The sequence below is a fragment of the Nipponia nippon genome, unplaced genomic scaffold (genome assembly GCF_047370975.1).
Source record: "Nipponia nippon isolate SJK-2023a ecotype South Korea unplaced genomic scaffold, ASM4737097v1 scaffold_5, whole genome shotgun sequence".
Lineage (NCBI taxonomy): Eukaryota > Metazoa > Chordata > Aves > Pelecaniformes > Threskiornithidae > Nipponia > Nipponia nippon.
The window spans coordinates 15,419,953-15,437,564 of NW_028262369.1; the positions used below are offsets into that span (position 1 = coordinate 15,419,953).

The 17,612-nt window shown below is 52.1% G+C and overlaps 1 protein-coding gene across 9 annotated transcripts in view; it reads left to right on the forward strand.

Moving 5' to 3' along the window:
- Window positions 1–16,714, forward strand: part of MPRIP (myosin phosphatase Rho interacting protein) — an 82,637-nt gene extending 65,923 nt beyond the window's left edge. For 5 of the 9 annotated variants that reach the window (XM_087734270.1, XM_087734262.1, XM_087734265.1 and 2 more), the window contains 9 exons: window positions 626–4,495; window positions 7,471–7,618; window positions 8,214–8,331; window positions 9,076–9,235; window positions 9,376–9,495; window positions 10,010–10,096; window positions 10,772–10,934; window positions 11,384–11,469; window positions 15,563–16,714. In XM_087734270.1, coding sequence (XP_087590396.1) covers window positions 626–4,495; window positions 7,471–7,618; window positions 8,214–8,331; window positions 9,076–9,235; window positions 9,376–9,495; window positions 10,010–10,096; window positions 10,772–10,934; window positions 11,384–11,469; window positions 15,563–15,634 — 4,824 coding nt within the window. In that variant the 3' untranslated portion in view covers window positions 15,635–16,714. Of the gene's footprint in view, window positions 1–625; window positions 4,496–7,470; window positions 7,619–8,213; window positions 8,332–9,075; window positions 9,236–9,375; window positions 9,496–10,009; window positions 10,097–10,771; window positions 10,935–11,383; window positions 11,470–12,670; window positions 12,737–15,562 lie in introns of all 9 variants that reach the window. The other 4 variants (XM_087734264.1, XM_087734263.1, XM_087734269.1 and 1 more) reach the window with 4 other exon arrangements.
- The last annotated feature ends 898 nt before the right edge of the window (window positions 16,715–17,612 follow it).

Genomic DNA, 17,612 nt, shown 5'->3' on the forward strand with positions numbered 1-17,612 from the left:
ATCTCCTTAATGCGATGAGCAGCCACTAAGTCCTGTTTGGCAGTCACAGAAATGACATCGCCACACCGGCTATCCTGTCTCCCTGCGTTTGGGTGGGATGTGATGTCATTTTCTGTCACCTCACTTTCTGTTGTTGCTTTTGGTCGGTAGGACTGTGTTACCTGAACTGTGCACTTTTTGTTTCACAACGAAACGAACAAACATGCTAAAAAAAGCAGTTCCTTTCTTCTCGACCTGTTCCTATCCCCTCCTCCTTCTCACCCTTCCCGTTTTTCTCTCGTCTGTCCGTCTGTTTTACTGCTGGTGTTTCTTTTTCATTGTTTTTTGGTTCTATTTGATTTTGTTTTTTTTTTCCTTTTAGCCTGTTACTGTACAGCTGTTTTGATGTTGTGGTCCGTGTTTTCTGTTACTGGAAAGCAGCTGCCGCTCATTCAAAAAAAAAAAAAAAGTTGGTTAAAACAAACAAAAAAAATTGTGCCAAGAATAAATCATCCCAATTGGAGCATGTGGGTAGCAGCCAAATCGCTGCGAGGAGCTTTTCCGTGGCCTGCCTGGCCAGAGGTGTGACACTCAGAAGGGAGAGCCAAGAGTGTTACTAATCTAGTATTTAATCAATTTTTTTAAGACCGAGGTGGCCGCCTCGCCATCAGGTGCCTGGCAGAGGCTCCACAAAGTCAACCAAGACCTCCAAAGCGAGCTGGAAGCCCAATGCCAGCGTCAAGAGCTGATCAATCAGCAGATTCAGTCGCTGAAGCGCAGCTACGCTGAGGCCAAGGACGTGATCCGGCACCACGAGGCCGAGATTCAGAGCCTGCAGGCGAGGCTCAGTAATGCGGCGGCTGAGCTCTCCATCAAGGAGCAGACCCTAGCCAAGCTCAAGAGCGACCTGAGGAGCGAAAAAGAGAAAGCCAAAGAGCAGCTGGAGGAGTGGCAGCACGGCGAGGCCACACTCAGCTCCCAGCTGAAGGCCAGCGAACAGAAGCTGAAGAGCGTGGAGGCTCTGCTCCTGGAGAAGACCCAGGAGCTGCGGGACCTGGAGATGCAGCAGGCTTTGCAGAGGGACCATCAGAAGGAGGTGCAGCGGCTCCAAGACAGGATCGCAGACCTAAGCAGGCAGCTGAACGCTAGTGAGCAAGCGCGGATCCTCATGGAAGAGAAGCTGCAGAAGAATTACGAGGCTTTGCTGGAGAGCTGCGAGAGGGAAAAGCAGGTTTTAATACGGAGTCTGAAGGAGGTGGAGGATAAGGCCAATGAGTATGAGAACCAGCTGCAAAATAACGAGCAGCAAATGGAAATTCTACAGAAGGAGAAGCTGAGCGCAAAGTTTGAAGGCAGCGAGCTTGTCCACCAGCTGGAGGAGCAGCTGGTGATGAAGGAGGCCAGCATCCAGAAACTTGCAGAGCACATCAAGGAGCTCGAAAGAGAGCGAGATCAGATCAAATGTCGGTTCCACGAGCTCATGAATCAGGTTGCTGAGTCGGATAATGAAGTTGCAAAGCTGCAAGCAAAGTTGAAAATGGAAGAGACCAACTACCACAATCTGGAGCAATCATTCGAGGAGGTGTCGGATCAGTTCCAGGGTGTGCAGAAGGTGCTGAAAGAAAAAGAAGAAGAGCTGAGACACGTTAAGGAAATGCACTTGAGAATTGTGGAGAAGAAAGATCAAGATCTCAGTGAGGCTTTGGTTAAAATGCTTGCTTTAGATAGCAGCCTAGAGGAGACTAAAGTAAAGCTAAAGGCCAAGGAGGAGGCTTTAAAGAAATTAGCTAGCGTAGGCACAGGTCCATGTGCTGAGGAGGTGGAAGACCTTGGCCCCAATCTTGAGGCTGATGAAAGTCATGCATCCCAACTAGGGCAGCCTCTGCAAACTCAGGATGTCCTCCCATCTCTGACTTATGCACTGAAGGAGGAGGAAGAGGAGGAGGAGGTTCTTGAGACCAGCCAGAGGCAAGCAGAAGAATTTGGCTCCCCGTCCAAAGCTGCAGAGCTCCAGGACCAAGAGTTAGTTCAGAAAGCCTTAGCAAAGCCTGATGTAGGAATCATGGGGGCCAAGAGGCAAAGAATCCGTTTCTCGAGCATCCAGTGCCAAAAATACATCCATCCAGACGGATCAGAGAAAAACTGGACAAGCAGTACCTCTTCAGACACGAGCCAAGACAGATCACTGTCTGAAGAAAGCATGTCATCAGAGCCAGCTCTTGGTTACCCATCCTCAGGGACAAGCGACTCTGAGACCTATCTCTCAATCATCCATTCCCTGGAAACCAAACTTTATATTACAGAGGAAAAACTCAAAGACGTAACGATGAAGCTTGAAAGCCAGCACGGCCATAATCAGGAGACACTCATCGCCCTCCACCATCAGTGGGCCAGCACAGAGTCTCAGCTGCGGGAACAACTTCAGACCAGCTTGTCCCAAGTCAGTGCTTTGATCTCACAGCTGGAAAGTGAGAGGCAGGAAAAGTTCAAGCTCATAGAAAATCACGTTAGTGAGCTGGGAGGTTTCCAAATGAAAAATGATCAAGCGCTGTCTTGCTTAGAGAAGTGCAGGGAGCAGCTAAGATCTTTGCCCAAATCAGACAAGGACAAAGAGGGTGATTTGTTCCTTGTTACTCTGTCCAGCATGGAAACGACCTTATCAAATGCAATCCAAGCCTTGAGAGGGGCGCCAGTCCCATTGGAGTATCAGCAGAGTGAAAGCCTTATCGTGGAAAGTCCCGCTCCAGAAGGAGGTTTTTTGGGAGAAGAGGAGCACGTCTCCAAGGAGCAGCGAGCGGAAATGTTTGACGCCAGCCAGCTGAGATGGCTTTCTGAGAGAGTGGCATTTGAGGCCTCTCTCATCAACCAGATAGCAGAGTCTTTGAAAAATGCAAGCTCTGAGATATCTCAGCTTCTGAGAGAGATCCAGGGAACAGCTGAGGTGGTTTTGTTGGAGCCGGCAACTGTTTCTCATACAGCAGTCGACTTGGCCAGTGTCCTATCTAAGAAGCTGTTGCTGGAAGGGGAGTTCTGGAGCCAGGTGGAGGAGCTGAGAGTGCACTTGAGCACCAGAGAAGGAGAAGCCGAGGGCAAAACAGAAACAACAGGTTTGGGCTTTTCTCCATGTTTTCTCAGTGCTGTAGCAGATGCTACGCTGATCAAGGCAGAACTTGGGTTTGTCGCACAGAAAATGAGGGAGTCTTTTCATCAGAGATTAAAAACAATTGAAGAAGACCTCCATAATACCAAAACAGCTCTCCAGCAGCATAAATGCATGTTGGAGGAGATCATCAAAACATACAGGACTCCTGATTTTGATAGAGTTATGCACCAGATTTCTGAAGCACTTGAAATTCAAAAAGATGCTTCAGAAGGAACCCAAATCTCCTGGGATGGGAGCCGTCTCCAAATGGTGCCGTGTCAGGAATTAGCCAAGACGGAGACTGGCAGCCTGATGGACCATAGCAGTGAAGCTCTTGTTTCCATTCAGGAAGATCTTGCCCAACAACTAAAAGACAAATCAAATGTTCTGAAGGAAATATCTGTTGCCTTACTCTCTCTGCCTCCTGAGGAGGCAATGAGAAACTGTCAGAAGCTCCTGAAGATATCTCAGAGTCTTCCATATCATTCGTGCATGGGAGACCTTGAACGGTATTCCTCTTTGTTAGTCCAAGATGCAATTGTTCAGGCTCAGGTTTGTTATGCTGCTTGCAAAGTCCGACTGGAGTATGAGAGAGAGCTGAAGTCCTACAAGGAGTCCTTGCAGAGCATGGACGCGCTCTGCCAGGAGCGCGTGAAGACAGTCTCTCTCCTTCGGGACGAGTATGAAGACTTACTTAGAAAGCAGCAGGGTGAGTATGGCGAGGTGATTGCCATGCTTGAAAGGGAGAACGCCGATCTCAAAGCAAAGGTGTCCCAGCTTGACAGTCAGCGAAGGTTCTTGGAGGAAGAAGAGCATAAACACAGCAAGAGCTTGAGTGAATTGCAGGGACGGTATGAGGAGGAGATTCGAAATGTGATAGAGCAACTAAGCAGGACAGAGGATGCTCTGAAGGCTGAGAGGACGGAAGGTCTCAACCAGCTGGATGCCATCGTCCGTGACAAGCAGAACATGGAGCGGTATCACCTGGAGCAGATGCAAATGCTGGAGGACAAGTTCCAGGCCAAGATCAAGGAGCTGCAGATCATCCACAGCGAGGAGCTGCAGGCGTTGCAGGAGCACTACAGCCAGAACCTGCAGCGCCTGCAGGAGACGCTGGACGAGTACCAGAGGCAGCACCCAGAGGTGTCCCCCGCGGCGGGCCCAGGCAGTGGGGACGCCTGGGCGGCCGGTGAGGCGGGTGGCACTGGGCAGGGCCCCAGCAGTGACCTGGACTCCATGCATGGCCTGAGGGAGCGCATCCAGGAGCTGGAGGCCCAGATGAACGTCATGAGGGATGAGCTGGAGAACAAGCATCTGGAGGGGAATGCTTCCACCTTGAGGGAAAAATACCAGAAAGACTTTGAAAACTTAAAGGTCTTTTAATACGTTTAATGCTTTACGCTTTCCCCTGCTGAATGTACAGGAGGGTGTGTTCGGTCCCGAGGTTCGCTTACTGAACCAAAGGGTGTTCTCCGAAAGAGCCAGCACGCTGAAGCAAGCCCCAAAGTGTTAGAAAGGCCTCTGTAAAGCATGGCATTGCCCTTTTCTCCATGCTGGGGTATTCTAAATGCATTGCTGAGGGGTTGATCTCAGTCGGAAGGTTGACTGTTGAAGGCGGCCTCTGTGTGTAGAGGGAGGGAGAGTTTCAAAGTAGCTTGATAACTTCACGTTATCCTTCAATACGAAGACCGTAGTGTTTCTCCTTGTACCTGAGGCGTACGTTTTGTTCATGACTTCCCTTTAAAAGCATTCCTCAACTCTGTCTTTCCCAGTCTGATCAAATCTCCAGTCTGTCTCTGCTGCCCTCAAAAATGTAAGATGAAATGGAAACTCAATGCTCTCAACATGTATGTTCCTGGGGAAGGCAGCTGCAAATGGATGCCAAATTCTGTAGCAAAGCAAAGCTCCTCTGCAGGAGGCTGCAAGGAGAGCCACCCTGGTGTTGCACACCAGCGATTCTTTACACAACAAACAGTGCACAGTTTTGGGAAACCCAGGCTAGGTGCAGAAAAACCCAGTGGCAATCAAGTGCCTGTGTTCAGATTGCTCCACCAGTCAGGACTGGGTGTAAAACTAGCCTGAGATGGTACAACGTCTAAACCTCTTGGGTTTGGTGTTTTGCTTTTGATCAGAGAGCATTTCCAGTTAAGAAGTGGGTTTAGGGCAGTAGAGGACTCGTGGCAGCACCCAGGGGGGCTTCCAGGTTGAACGGGCAGCTGAAAGGGCAGCAATGCAGGCTGCACGCAGAGGCCATGCTGGTGAGGCTTTCATGGAGCAGTCGTTCTTCAGAGTCAGCAAAAATGTGGAAGAGCTTGCTTCCAGCTGCAAGATCTTCAGCGCACATTAGTACTGGGGGTAAAGCATGGCTCAACTCTAGCCAAAAGCTGGTTTTAGCTTGGGGAGAGCAGTAGTTCTGCTGCATTCCATCAGGGGTGAATCAGGTGTCCAGAGGAGGGAGAGCTGCTGGGGAGATGGGAGGGAAGCAGTGGTGTTCACTGAACTCTATCTCCTCCAACTTAACCCTTAGGAAGGAAAAACCCTTTTTGAACCCCCCGCTCAGGTCAGCAGGACACACAGGTAACACCTTGTCTTGCAAGCCAGGCACCAAACAGGGTTGCTTGTACCAGAGGATGTTCTTGTTTTGGAAGAAGCAAAAAGGCCAGAACCAAAATAGAGGCTGAAAAATAACGGCAAGCAATGAACCTGACCTCCCGCCTCTGTTTTCAGCTTTGCTCTGCCAAACCTGAAGTTTGCCTGGTGGGAAGGCAAGCAGCATCTTCTGGGCAGAGCTGTCCAGGAGGACAGCAGAGCGAACCGGCCTCTCTCTGCACCTCTGTAGGAAGCAGAGGGACAGACAGCAAAACAGAACCTTCCCTTGGTTAGAACGCTAATAAGTGATTGCAAACCTGTCCAATTTACAAGTTAAAATGTGCTCAATTCTTCTCTTCTGAAGCTGATGGAGAATGTAACATCAGTAACACGAGATACTGGTTTGTTCACGTTCAGATGTCCTGGATTTATAGCAATGCATTTACAATACATTAAATACTGAATCTACAGCCAGACCTATGGAGGAGCATTCATCGTTCTCCTCCAGCATTAGAGGTGTAATGAAGAATCCTGCAAGGCTGCTTCGTGCCTCTCCATAGTCAGCCAAGTCCAGACAGGTTCTGGCACTGAGTTATGAGTTTCAAAAAAAAAAAAAAAAAAAAAGGCTGAGAAAATGAAGAATGCCTCAGCATTCAAACTTAAAGGGGAGGAATAAAAGCACCAGATCTGAAAATTGGGAATGAGAGTGGCACAGGTTACAGAGCATTAGACAACGAAGTGATGCTGAAGAGCATATGTTAGTGTAGGTCAGCGGGTGTTAGACTGTCATGAGCACTTTAGTCACTGGGGGAGTGAATTTGTCCCCCTTAAATTTCCCCTGAAGTCCCAATGGCTCCCTCGGTGACAGTTCTCGCTTCCTGTGGAAAACGTGAGTGTGAATCAAGAAGAAATCTGTTGAAATCAGGAAATTAAGCCAGCCTGTAACATTAAGAGGGAAGAAAAGCCCAGCGCAGTGCTTTGCATCAGGGTTGCCCCTAGATGTCTGATAGGGCTTGTGCACCGCATCCCCAGTGCGTTCCCCGTCCCAGCTCGTGGCTCGAGCCTGCCGGTGGCTTTGCTGTCCTGCCTCTGTCCTGCAGCCATGTGTCTGTCCACGATCCAAATATGCTTGGCGGGGCAGCCGGGCTGGCGGCTGAACTGGGAACAGGCTTTTGCATTTGTCCGGCTGCAGAGGCAGGAGCGGGGTCTGTGCCTGGGGCAGGACCAGGTTGGAATTCAGGATCTAACGGCTGGTGGCTCCTGAATCCCCAGAGTGCTGCTTCCATGTCCTGGGCTAAGTTCACTCCTAGTAATTCAATTAGCAAATAATTGCCCATGCAGCATTTGAAGCGATACTCAGTTGGGAATTAAGGTCCTGTTGCTGTCACGAGTCATTTGTTTTCCACCCCAGAGGTGGCCGCATAAAATCAGGCATCGCAAAAGAGAGCAGAAGGGGCACAGTAGGCTTTTTTTTGTTGTTTTTAACATATATTTGCATTCCCCAATCGGGTCTGACACCAGACTTACCCTGTTCTTCCCGTTCACCGGAGCTGTCAGGGGTCAAGCGACTGCAGGACAGGCTCTGACCTTGCGAGGTCCATCCTCAGCCAGCTCCTCCACGGTTGGGGAGGGAGAAGCTCCCCATGATGGAACGTGGGTGCCGGCCTACCCGCTGGCGTGCAGCTCCCGGCAGGCTCACCACAGCTGTGACACCGGCCCTGCACTCCTGGGCCAACCTCTTCCCCTCGTCCCTTTTGCAGGCAACATGTGAAAGGGGCTTTGCAGCCATGGAGGAGACACACCAGAAGAAGATCGAGGACCTGCAGCGGCAGCACCAGCGGGAGCTGGAGAAGCTGCGGGAGGAGAAAGACCGCCTGCTGGCAGAAGAAACGGCTGCCACCATTTCAGGTATGGGGACACGCCAGAGGGTCCCCCGCAGTGGGGCAGCTCCGTGTTGATGGGGACATGGGGATAGCATTTGCTCCGATGTGGAGGAGCAGAGCGTGGGGTGGGATGTGGGCTGGGTGGGGATCACAGAGAGATGGGGAGAGGCTGGTGGGACATACGTTTTGAGTGGCGGCCCATCTCCTGGTCCTTCTCCAGGCTTGCTGTTAACATGGTCTGATCCGTTTTCCATTCCATCTCAGAAAGGCGTTAGTCATTCCTGGGATTAATTTATTGCTGATTCCACACTGAATTCATTCTTCAGTGCCCTGCGGAGTTTTAAAGTGCTGGAACCCAGGGTCTCTGCATTAGGAGTCCCACAATCCAGGAAACAACATACAAATTGGACAATCGTTTGGACTTTATTAAAAAGTGGGATTTGCAGAAGCCCCTTTACTGCTTTGCAGCCAGGGGCACAGACTGAAGGGGCCACGAAGCAGTGGGAGGTTCACTGGGATGACTCGGTTTTTGTTCCTTTAAAAAACAAACAAACAAAAACTCAAAAAAAGGCCCTTGGGTGGAGTGGTGCTGGGTGCTAACGCTGTGCTTTCCTACACAGCCATCGAAGCCATGAAGAACGCACACCGGGAAGAGCTGGAGCGAGAGCTGGAGAAGTCCCAGCGCTCCCAGATCAGCAGTGTCAATGCCGACATCGAGGCCCTCCGAAGGCAATACCTGTAAGACCGTCGTCATCCTCCATCTCTCGCTGTGTCTCGCAGGGAGATTACACGTGTGGGAGACCCCTTTCCCCTCTTTGATTTCAGCAATGAGTTAGGGGCAGACCTGTTGTCACAAGGACCTCTTCCCTTGGTCCTGACCCAGCTGCGCCCATTGGAGGCTCTTGGTTGCCCGTAATCTTTCAGGCTCCAGGTCAATGTCCCCACACTACCCAAATTCAGCTGCTTTATGGTCACCAGAAGTAGCAGATATGCAGACATGGTGCTGCTTTTCATGCAGCTGCAGTGGGAGGATTGCTCAACCAAATCTAATGAGGCAAGGAGAAAGCACTTAGCTTTTTGTGGCAAGGCTGTCCTCATGTGGGAGCCGAGCAAAACACCCAAGCAGCTTTATTAACCTTGATGCATCTCCATAAGACATGTGTGGGTGTGCAAATGCACCCAGTCCCAAGTCCTCAGAGCAAACTTGATAGATCTCAGCTCAATTTTTGGAAACTTGAGGAAGGCCAGCCATTTAACCTCCTAGAGAAAGACCTCCCATCCGTTTTGGTGCCCAGGCACTGTGGTGAGGGGGGAAGGAAGGGTTGGCTCCCTCTGGGCTTGAGATTTTTCCCAAATGCAAGTCCTCCTCCTCAGTGCTTAGATCCCTGTTGGAATGTCCTGGGTCAGCATGGGGTGCTGGAGGAAGGGCGGGCATGGGTGAGTATGTGCGGGGAGGGCACTACCTGGCGTGTGTTTTGCCAGGGAGGAGCTGCAGTCGGTGCAGCGGGAGCTGGAGGTGCTTTCGGAGCAGTATTCGCAGAAGTGTTTGGAGAACGCCCACCTGGCGCAGGCGCTGGAGGCTGAGAGGCAGGCCCTCCGCCAGTGCCAGCGGGAGAACCAGGAGCTCAACGCCCACAACCAGGTGAGGGTCCCCACTGTGCCCGGGGCAGCTGGCGCGGGCAGGGTGTGACAGACGAACCGCCTGATGGGCAGCGTGGTGGGCTCTGTGCCGAGCCGTGGCCACACTCCCCCTTTCCACAACGGCTCTCCTCTTCTTCCCAGGAGCTGAATAACCGCCTGGCTGCGGAGATTACGCGATTGCGGACCCTGCTGACCGGGGAGGGCGGGGGAGAGGCTGCTGGATCGCCTCTCACGCAGGGCAAGGATGCCTACGAGCTGGAGGTGAGCTCTGCCGCTGCTGCACCGAAGGGGCAGTATTGGCAGGCATGAGAGCCTGTGGACCCCCAGGACAGTGCTGTGGCCATCCATCCCTCCACACATCGGGTCTGCGCGGTCGGTTGGCACCATGCATCAGGGCTGCATGGGTCCAGGAGCTCTTGGAGTCCTAATCTTCCCTTCTCACCATGTCAAGCCGGACACCCGCTCTTCCTTCTCCAGCCCTGCTTGTCCTCCGGGATTCAGTCCGCACAAAGCAGTGGGGACTAACAGAAACCGAGGGGTGTGCAGGAAGCACATCAACAGTGCAAAGTTGGGCAAGTTCCTGAGAGACCCAAGAATAATTTTCTTGCGTGAACCAGAAGACGGGTGAACCAGCAGCTTTGTGGTGCTGGTGTGGAGCCAGCATGGGGCTGAGCCTCCAGCCCTGGCTCGGTTGTCACTGGGCACAGCGGGCAAGCATCTTTGGATCGCGCTGCGTCTGCTTGGGTGCAAACATGTGCTGCTTTTGTTCCCACAGGTCCTGCTGCGGGTCAAAGAATCAGAAATCCAGTACCTGAAGCAGGAGATCAGCTCTCTCAAAGACGAGCTGCAGACAGCACTGAGGGTAATGCCCAGGGACATTTCTGCAAATCTTCTTACAGGCTGTGCTCTGCTCCTGTGTGTGTGTGCTTAGATTTCAGCTCACTTATCCCCAGATTTGAAACAGTATTTCATTTTTCCCCTGAATAGAATTGAATACCCATTTTGGTGTCATCAGTAAAGCACTCCACAACTGTATCAGCTCAGGACTTACTTACTGCTTCTCCCTTCTTTTGGGAAAACATCCCCTTCAGTATTTTTCCCTATTTCCTGTCACATCAGATCAGATTTGAAATGGCAAAAGTAATCAGTGTAAGAGATCTGCCCAGCATCAGATCTGGTTTGCTCTGGATAGCCTCTTTGCCAAGGCCATTTCTGGGAATTCTGCTTGAATTCCATGTCTTTGCTAAAATTAAAACCCACAAACAAGTAGTTCTGTAATGAAGGGGCCCGTGTGCATGGGCAGTGCTGCATGCTCACTGCTGGGCTCGCAGCTTTCTGCCTGTCTCAAGTCCTGTACCACTGTTAGATGTGGCTTCGAGAGCGTGTGTGAAATGTGTGCGTTGCCCTGGCTGAGCATTTCTCCCTTCTGCCGGCTCTTCTTCCGTCGGTGTTTGCCAATCTCCTCTTCAATGCATTCACAGACCCCTCGGCTCCAGCTGTCTGTCTGACTGTTGGGTTGTTCTTGTTCCTTTGCCAGGATAAGAAATATGCCAGCGACAAGTACAAAGACATCTACACGGAGCTGAGCATCGTGAAGGCCAAGGCAGACTGTGATATCAGCAGGTTGAAAGAGCAGCTGAAAGCAGCCACAGAAGCTCAGGGAGAGAAATCCCCTGTGAACACCACTGTATCGGGATATGGTCAGTCCTCCTCCAGCAGCTTTAAGCAATCATGGGTTTCCCAAGCTAACACATGCATCCTGGCATACAAGCCCTTGTGCAGTAACGGGTCTGAGTGGTGCTTTTTTGCCATTTCATGCTGCTTCCCACCTCTGCTCCTTGCAGACAGTCTCACCGGAGCTGTCAGGGACCAAGCGGACCTGAATTGCCCTCCTGTGCCAGTTCCTCCTCCCAGCCCCATGGATGGGAAGCTGGTGGGCTTTGAAAGCCCTCTGGCATTTTGCATTGGGAAAACCTCATGCTACATGCAGTGTAGGGGAGTGGAGACCCCCAAGAGTCCCCTCTGCAGCGCTACTTGAGTTGGGCTCATTGGGGCACTTGCCTGGGCTGGGAGGGCAGAACAGCCCCAGCCCTGCTCCGGGCAGGACGTCCATGGGCACGCTAACGCTGTTTCTTTTGCTTCTCCCCAGATATTATGAAATCAAAAAGCAACCCTGATTTCTTGAAGAAAGACAGATCCAGTGTTAGCCGGCAACTAAGGAATATCAGGTCAAAGGTGAGCTCAGATCTCCTTCCCCTGTGATGAAAATGCCCAGAGTTACTCTCCAGTGGGGTCCCAGGTGGGAAGAAATGGGTAGGGGAAGAAAGCTGAGAATTTCCAGTCACTAGTGCTAGCCTGGATGGCACTGGGGAGAAAAGCTTTTGACTGTGAAATGGCTGGCTGTGCAGCCAGGCAGGGCCCGCTCCCCCTGCGGTGCCAGGAAGGGCACACACGCTACTGACCCTGCTGAGATCGAGGCGTGAAGCTGCCTCCCTGCTTGGAAAAAAGGTTGAAGTTCACCCTGTTCTTTGGTCTTTCACAGGAGGACTCTCCCAGTATTTGCTCCCCGTTCTCAGTTGCAATTTAGGTGGTGTCAATAGGTGGAAATGTGCACATAGTTTTAGGTTTTACAGTGTTCATCACTGCAAGATATTTGGTCTTTATGTGGAACAATGATGCCTTGGTCCTGGGCATATTTAACACACGCTTTGCTTGTGGGTTAACATGGTGCAGATGGCCCTGTGTTTCTCCGGCCGTTCTGTACTTGCTGTTGGTCCCAAAGCCCAGCGATGCTGTGCCAAGCTCGCCTGCTTGGCCTGCTGACAGCCAGAGTTATATCATGTTACACACTGGCTGTTGCCATGGGACCACAGGGGTAAAAAGGGCAAATAAAGCCGCTCAGAAGTCATCATTAAACGTAGGTCAGTTGGAAAGAAGGTCAGCATGGGCAAAACTTGCTTTGCCTCTTACCACTGGGTACCTGGTGTCTCATGCTGATGTTTGAAGTGGTTGGGACCTTGGGCAGAGTGAGAAGCTGGGCAGGCAAAAGGCTTCTAGCTCAGTGCCCATGCTGGGGAAACAAACTGTCACCACCCGAGCTCTGCAAGTGGCAGGTCATCAGCTTGGGGTGTCTGCGCTGCACCGAGTAAATACAGAGAGCGTCTCTGCGCATTTCAGGGGCAGCCCAGACCTGCTGGGCCAGGTCTGATGTTGGGTTTCCCTTCACCACTTCAACTCAGACCACTTATCTTGTGGTTCCCCATGTGTGTTGCTTGGTGGGGGAAGGAGGAGAGGAGAGCAAGCATGGGCTCTGCCAGGGCGCGCTGCCTGTTCGCATCGCTGCCGAGGCGGGGGGGCTGGGGCTGCGCGAACGCCAATGCATTTAGGATTTATGAGCTTGTTTTGTTTTTCTTTATTTTGCTTTTTCCTTCAACAGTCCGTTATTGAGCAGGTCTCATGGGATAACTGAAATGAACCCGAGTCCAGGTTCCCTGCCACGTAGGTAAACAAACCGGCACCCACCAAGCAACGCAGCTGCCCACTGGAGCGGCCCACTTTTGCATGCACTGCTCACACCTCCATGGCAAATAAGAGCCCTTCTTCTCTTAATGACCGTTTATTTATGGCTAATTATTTTACTGCGGGAGGGGAAGGGGAGGGGAGAAGTCAGCAGACCCAAGACTCATGAAATGCAGTCTCTGTGGCTCTTCCCTGGGGAATACGGCTTTCTCGTCTTCCTTCTCCTCCCACCCTTGCCAACACAGCTAAGCATCACGGAGAGGATTTGGACACGGTGGGGCACATTTTCCTGTTTGCTGTGTTGGGAGCATGGGACATCGAGTGTGCATGCTTGAATGACTCTGCATGCCTCAGACTAAACTTCAGCAACATCCAGGTCTTGTAGGAAAAATAGCCATTTGCTGTTAGCCAGGTGGAGGAGTGGGTCAGTGATGCCTATAAACGCATTTCCCACAAAGGCCTGTATCATGTAAAATGGTGGCCCCCATCTCAGCTGCAGAGGGTATGTCCTGAGCTGCCCTAAATTTCCTTTACCCGTAATTGCTGCTTCTTTAGGTTGATCTGTGCCTGAGTGTAAGAGTCCTCCTTGCCCAGTAACCTCCTCCTGCTCTCCCGGCTTCCTCCAGCTCCCCGCTGTCCACCCCGCCGCTCCATCCTTTGGCACTGCGCCTCCATCCCCCACACTGGCCTGAGGCTTCTGGGCTCATCCAGCAAAAAGAGGGAGCTGATGAGAAATGAGGCCGATCCTAATGACCCAAATATCTCGAGGAACTGGAGCAATAGTTAACTTACTGGCCCATGGTGAAGACTGAGGCTAGAGCACCTGTGGAGGGAGGTTAGAGAAGGGAGGGGAGCTCCCCAGCATGGTGGCAGAGGGGTGGCTGGAGAGCCCCAGGAATTTTGATGGAGGATCCCTTTATCACAGATTTCATTCTACATTAGTCTCCCTTCATCAGGCTCCCTTCATCAGCAACTCAAATGGGTTGTGAGACTGCCGAAGGGGTGAATTTGCTGGAATTTGTACCATCAGGCAGAATAGTCTAATGGTTTTTGTTGTCTCCTTCCATCTAATGAGAAAGCAGATGTACAAACTGGAACACATGGGTTGCTGCCTATTTAAAGAGGCCCAAAGTAAACTTCCTTTAGGAAGTGTGTGCTCAGAGACTCGCATCCCAAGAGACTCTGCTGCCCGTTGAAAAGAAAGCATGTGGCATTTGTAAATTCAAACCAGTCCATTTTAGTGCTTTCATTTCCACGCTGCTTCCCAAAGCTGTTCTGTATTTGTGGGCCTGTGGGAGGAGAAACATTTAAAGAAATACAGTAACCATGGGAATCTGCACAGCCTCGGGGCAAGTTTATCATGGAGTCCTGCCTTGATAAACACACGTTAAAGAAAACCCAGCCCAAAAGTCTAACCTGCTGCTATGATTGTGCAGTCCTCTGGCACCACAGTCAGGGAAGTAAAAGCAAAAGGGGAGATGGCTGCCCGTTAATAGAAGGGGCTTTGTGTACAGGTCTGTGCCTTTTGAAGCTGTCACGCCTTGGTCTGTAAAGCAAATAATGTTGCAGCTGCAGAGTGAATTCCTTGCAGATTGCGAGGAATCGGCTTGCAGGCAGCAGTTACCTGCAGGGTGCATGCATGCAGCTGTCTGTCTGTCCCAGGGCAGGTGCAGCCCAGCAATGAAAGCCTTTCCAGTGCGTAGGGGCGGAGCTGTTGCTCTGGTTAGGGAGCTGGTTAGCTCTGGTTAGTTAGCTGGTTAGTTAGAGGTTAGCTCTGGCTGTTGGTTAGGGAGAAGTCTGTGCCTCCTCAGCAGCAGCAAGCAGGAAAAACTCACTGGTGCTCTGCTCCCTGAAGCTCTTATGCCACGGTTTCGGGGCTGCAGGAAGGAGGGAAAGCTGGCTCTAGGGTTGTGTGTCTCCTCAGGCTAGTTTCAGGTTAAAGCTGTCTTGCAGGGGGCAAGCAATTTGCTTCTCGGTTTCTACCCCTCACATTGCTGTTTTCCTGGGTCCCCACACATAGGCAAGAGTAGAATTCACAAATCCAAATGCCGAGGGCTAGTGAGGCGGGCTTTTCTGTTGGCTAGCTGAGTGTTGTGCATTGAAATCTGGATGCTGCATCTGAATTGGATCAGCCATCAGATCCTGCTAAACCTGAAGCAAGCATTTAGCAAGTCCTCTCTCTAACCCTGTGCAGTAGAGGCAGCTTTGGCTTGGGAAAGCCCCCAGCCTGGGGTTAGAGAAAGGGTGGGATTGTCACTGGCAACAAAAACGCAGTTTCCAGGGCTGCTGGAGCAAAGCCTGCACATGAACCGGAGCCAGAACGGTCCCAGACGGACGCACGTTCAGTCGGTGCTGCAGTGGCGCAGGCAGCCGGGGAGGACCGGCGTGCAGGTCCTGCTCAGCAGACCAGTGCTTTAGCATAGCAGATCCGATCTGGCCTGCCCAGGGCTCGCGCAGTGCCGGAGCTCTGCTGAAATTGCCCCAGCTGCCACTGCACTGCAGGCTCCAGGGGTCATTTTCCAAGTCGAGCTAATCCCGCTTGCAGCATGGTGTGCCTCTCATTTGCTTCTGGTACGTCGCCTGGTTTGTTTGCAATCTCACCCTCTCTCTAGGTGCCATTCACCAGTAGCCGCCCTCCATAACCGTGTGTTTTCTCTTAGCATGTCCCACTAATCTCTCCACCAAGGAGGCCATTCTCCTGCTGCCCACGCCTCCTTTGCCTGAGCATCGCACCCTTTCTGTGTGCCAGATGCCCACCGCCGCTGCCTCCCACCCGTGTCCGACGCTATCTGTCTTTTGTCTCTCCCAGAGTCTGAAGGAAGGCCTGACTGTGCAAGAACGCCTGAAGCTTTTTGAATCCAGGGACTTGAAGAAAGACTAGTTCTCCCCGCTCCGCTTGACCACGCGCACCTCCCAGCTTGAGGCAGCACAGCACCAGCACCGTTTGTCTCTCGTTCCTTACGACTGTCCTTGCTGTCGTTTGTCTTGACGCCCCCGACGGGACCGGGCGCCACGGTGGCGGTGCCCCCCGCCGCCCCCTCGCCTCCCCAGCACCTTTCCCTGCTTGTGAGACGCTCCAGAGACTCTGAGAGGGAAGGAAGGGATCGGGGTGGGGTTTTTTCCCCTCTCTTCGGCGCTTTGTAGGAGAATCCTTCCTTTACTGTAAACCATTACACTAAGTGTCAGTATTAAGGCTCAGTAGCCTGTTAATAAGCTAGCTCTGTCGTACCAGCCGTTTTGGTATGCAAGCAGGGCCTGGGTGGTATCGGCCATACCTAGCTCTTACTGCTGTCAAGAGACCCAGTGCTCAGAGCACACCAGGAGCCTAATTTAACCATTGATCTCGATTGCATTACTTGCACCTACAAGGGGGGAAGGCCTGGGGGAAGCTGTCGGGGAGCACAAGTCCATGCCGGCGTACGGAGCCTGGAGGTACAACACTGACATCTCGCTGGAGAAGGATGCAAGAAATTATTTTCCTGCCCCGTGACTGTGCCGTATCCTGAATGTAGGCGATACCGAAGCCCGGCGAGCTTTGGTGGCTGCCCAGGTGGTTATGGATAGGGAGCTGCAGATACTCGCATGCACCATCGAGTCCGCCCCATCGGCGTGTCTTTGCCTCCTGTCTCGCTGGTGGTCAGACTCAGTGTTCCGTGGGCTGAGCTGTAAGATCACTTTCTTGCCTCTGTTAGATCAAGCCCAGCACTCTCTTTTTTTGCTGTTACTCCCTTGCTCTCATTGAGTCCCGTGTATCCCAGGGTCTGTGCGCATGTGAAACTCCCTTTTCCTAGTCAAAGGAAAGTAGAGTAGAAAGTAGAGCCAATATTGACTGAAAATGCACAGTGCTCAATGCATATAATGCTCCTTTTTTATCAGCTTCTTGAATTCAACTCTTCTTGTCAGCAGGGCAGCTCCTGTTTTAATTCTTTAACCTTTTCCTGAAATAAAAATCTCAAAACCAGTATGTGCTTCAGACCTTCTCAGTCCTAATAGCTTTTTTACTTAAAGCATACAATTTAGCACCATGAGGCCGATAAACGGATACAAACTAAAAGAGAGCAGAGGGAGCTGGTAGCACTAGAGGCAGCACACGGCCAGCTGAGCAGAGGCTGTCTTCCTGGAAGAAGCCTATGCTGCTTTGCAGTATCAGGGCTGCCCCGGCATGGTGGCTTCATGCCAGGCTAATGAGAGCATTTCAGGATGCCACCTGTAAAGAGCCCAGGTCCTGTCTCACCCATCGCCCTGGCTGGGAGCAGAGCTGAAGCAGTGCTGCGGCACATCATTGGCTTCCCGGCCCCGTTTAGCCACCAAGCAACCCGCAGCACGTCGGCCTGGGCCATTAAAAATACGCCCTAGCCTTCACGTGGAACAAAGCTTCCTCTTGTCTTTTGGTGCTTAACACGTGGTTGAAGCAGGCAGCTCTGCGTGCTTTCATGGCTGATTTTGAGTCTGTTAGGCGGGTGGTACAAGCACAGCCCTCGGAGCAAAGTCTCGTTGCGGCTCTGGAGCGGTGAGCGCCGTGGGGCTGGTGACAGCCATCTCCAGTCCTGCCAGGTTGGACCACAGTGGGCGCTGGAAAGTTCACCCTCATCCTCCCACTCAGAGCAGCAAGTCTCTGTTTCGGCCACCAGACCCTCAGGAGGAGATGGCGTCATCTGACTGCGGCGTGAATCAGGCTGTCGTCCAGCTTTTGTGGCCTTGCCGTGTCCAAGCACTCGGCTAGACACCTCCTGGGGCCCTCACGGCAGCGCATGGCAGCCATCCGGTCCTGCCCGTAGGAGCCCCACTTGTCCCCGGCCAAGATGCCAGTGCCGTGCAGCAAGCAGAGCACGTACGGGGATGCTCTCCCGCTGCGATGC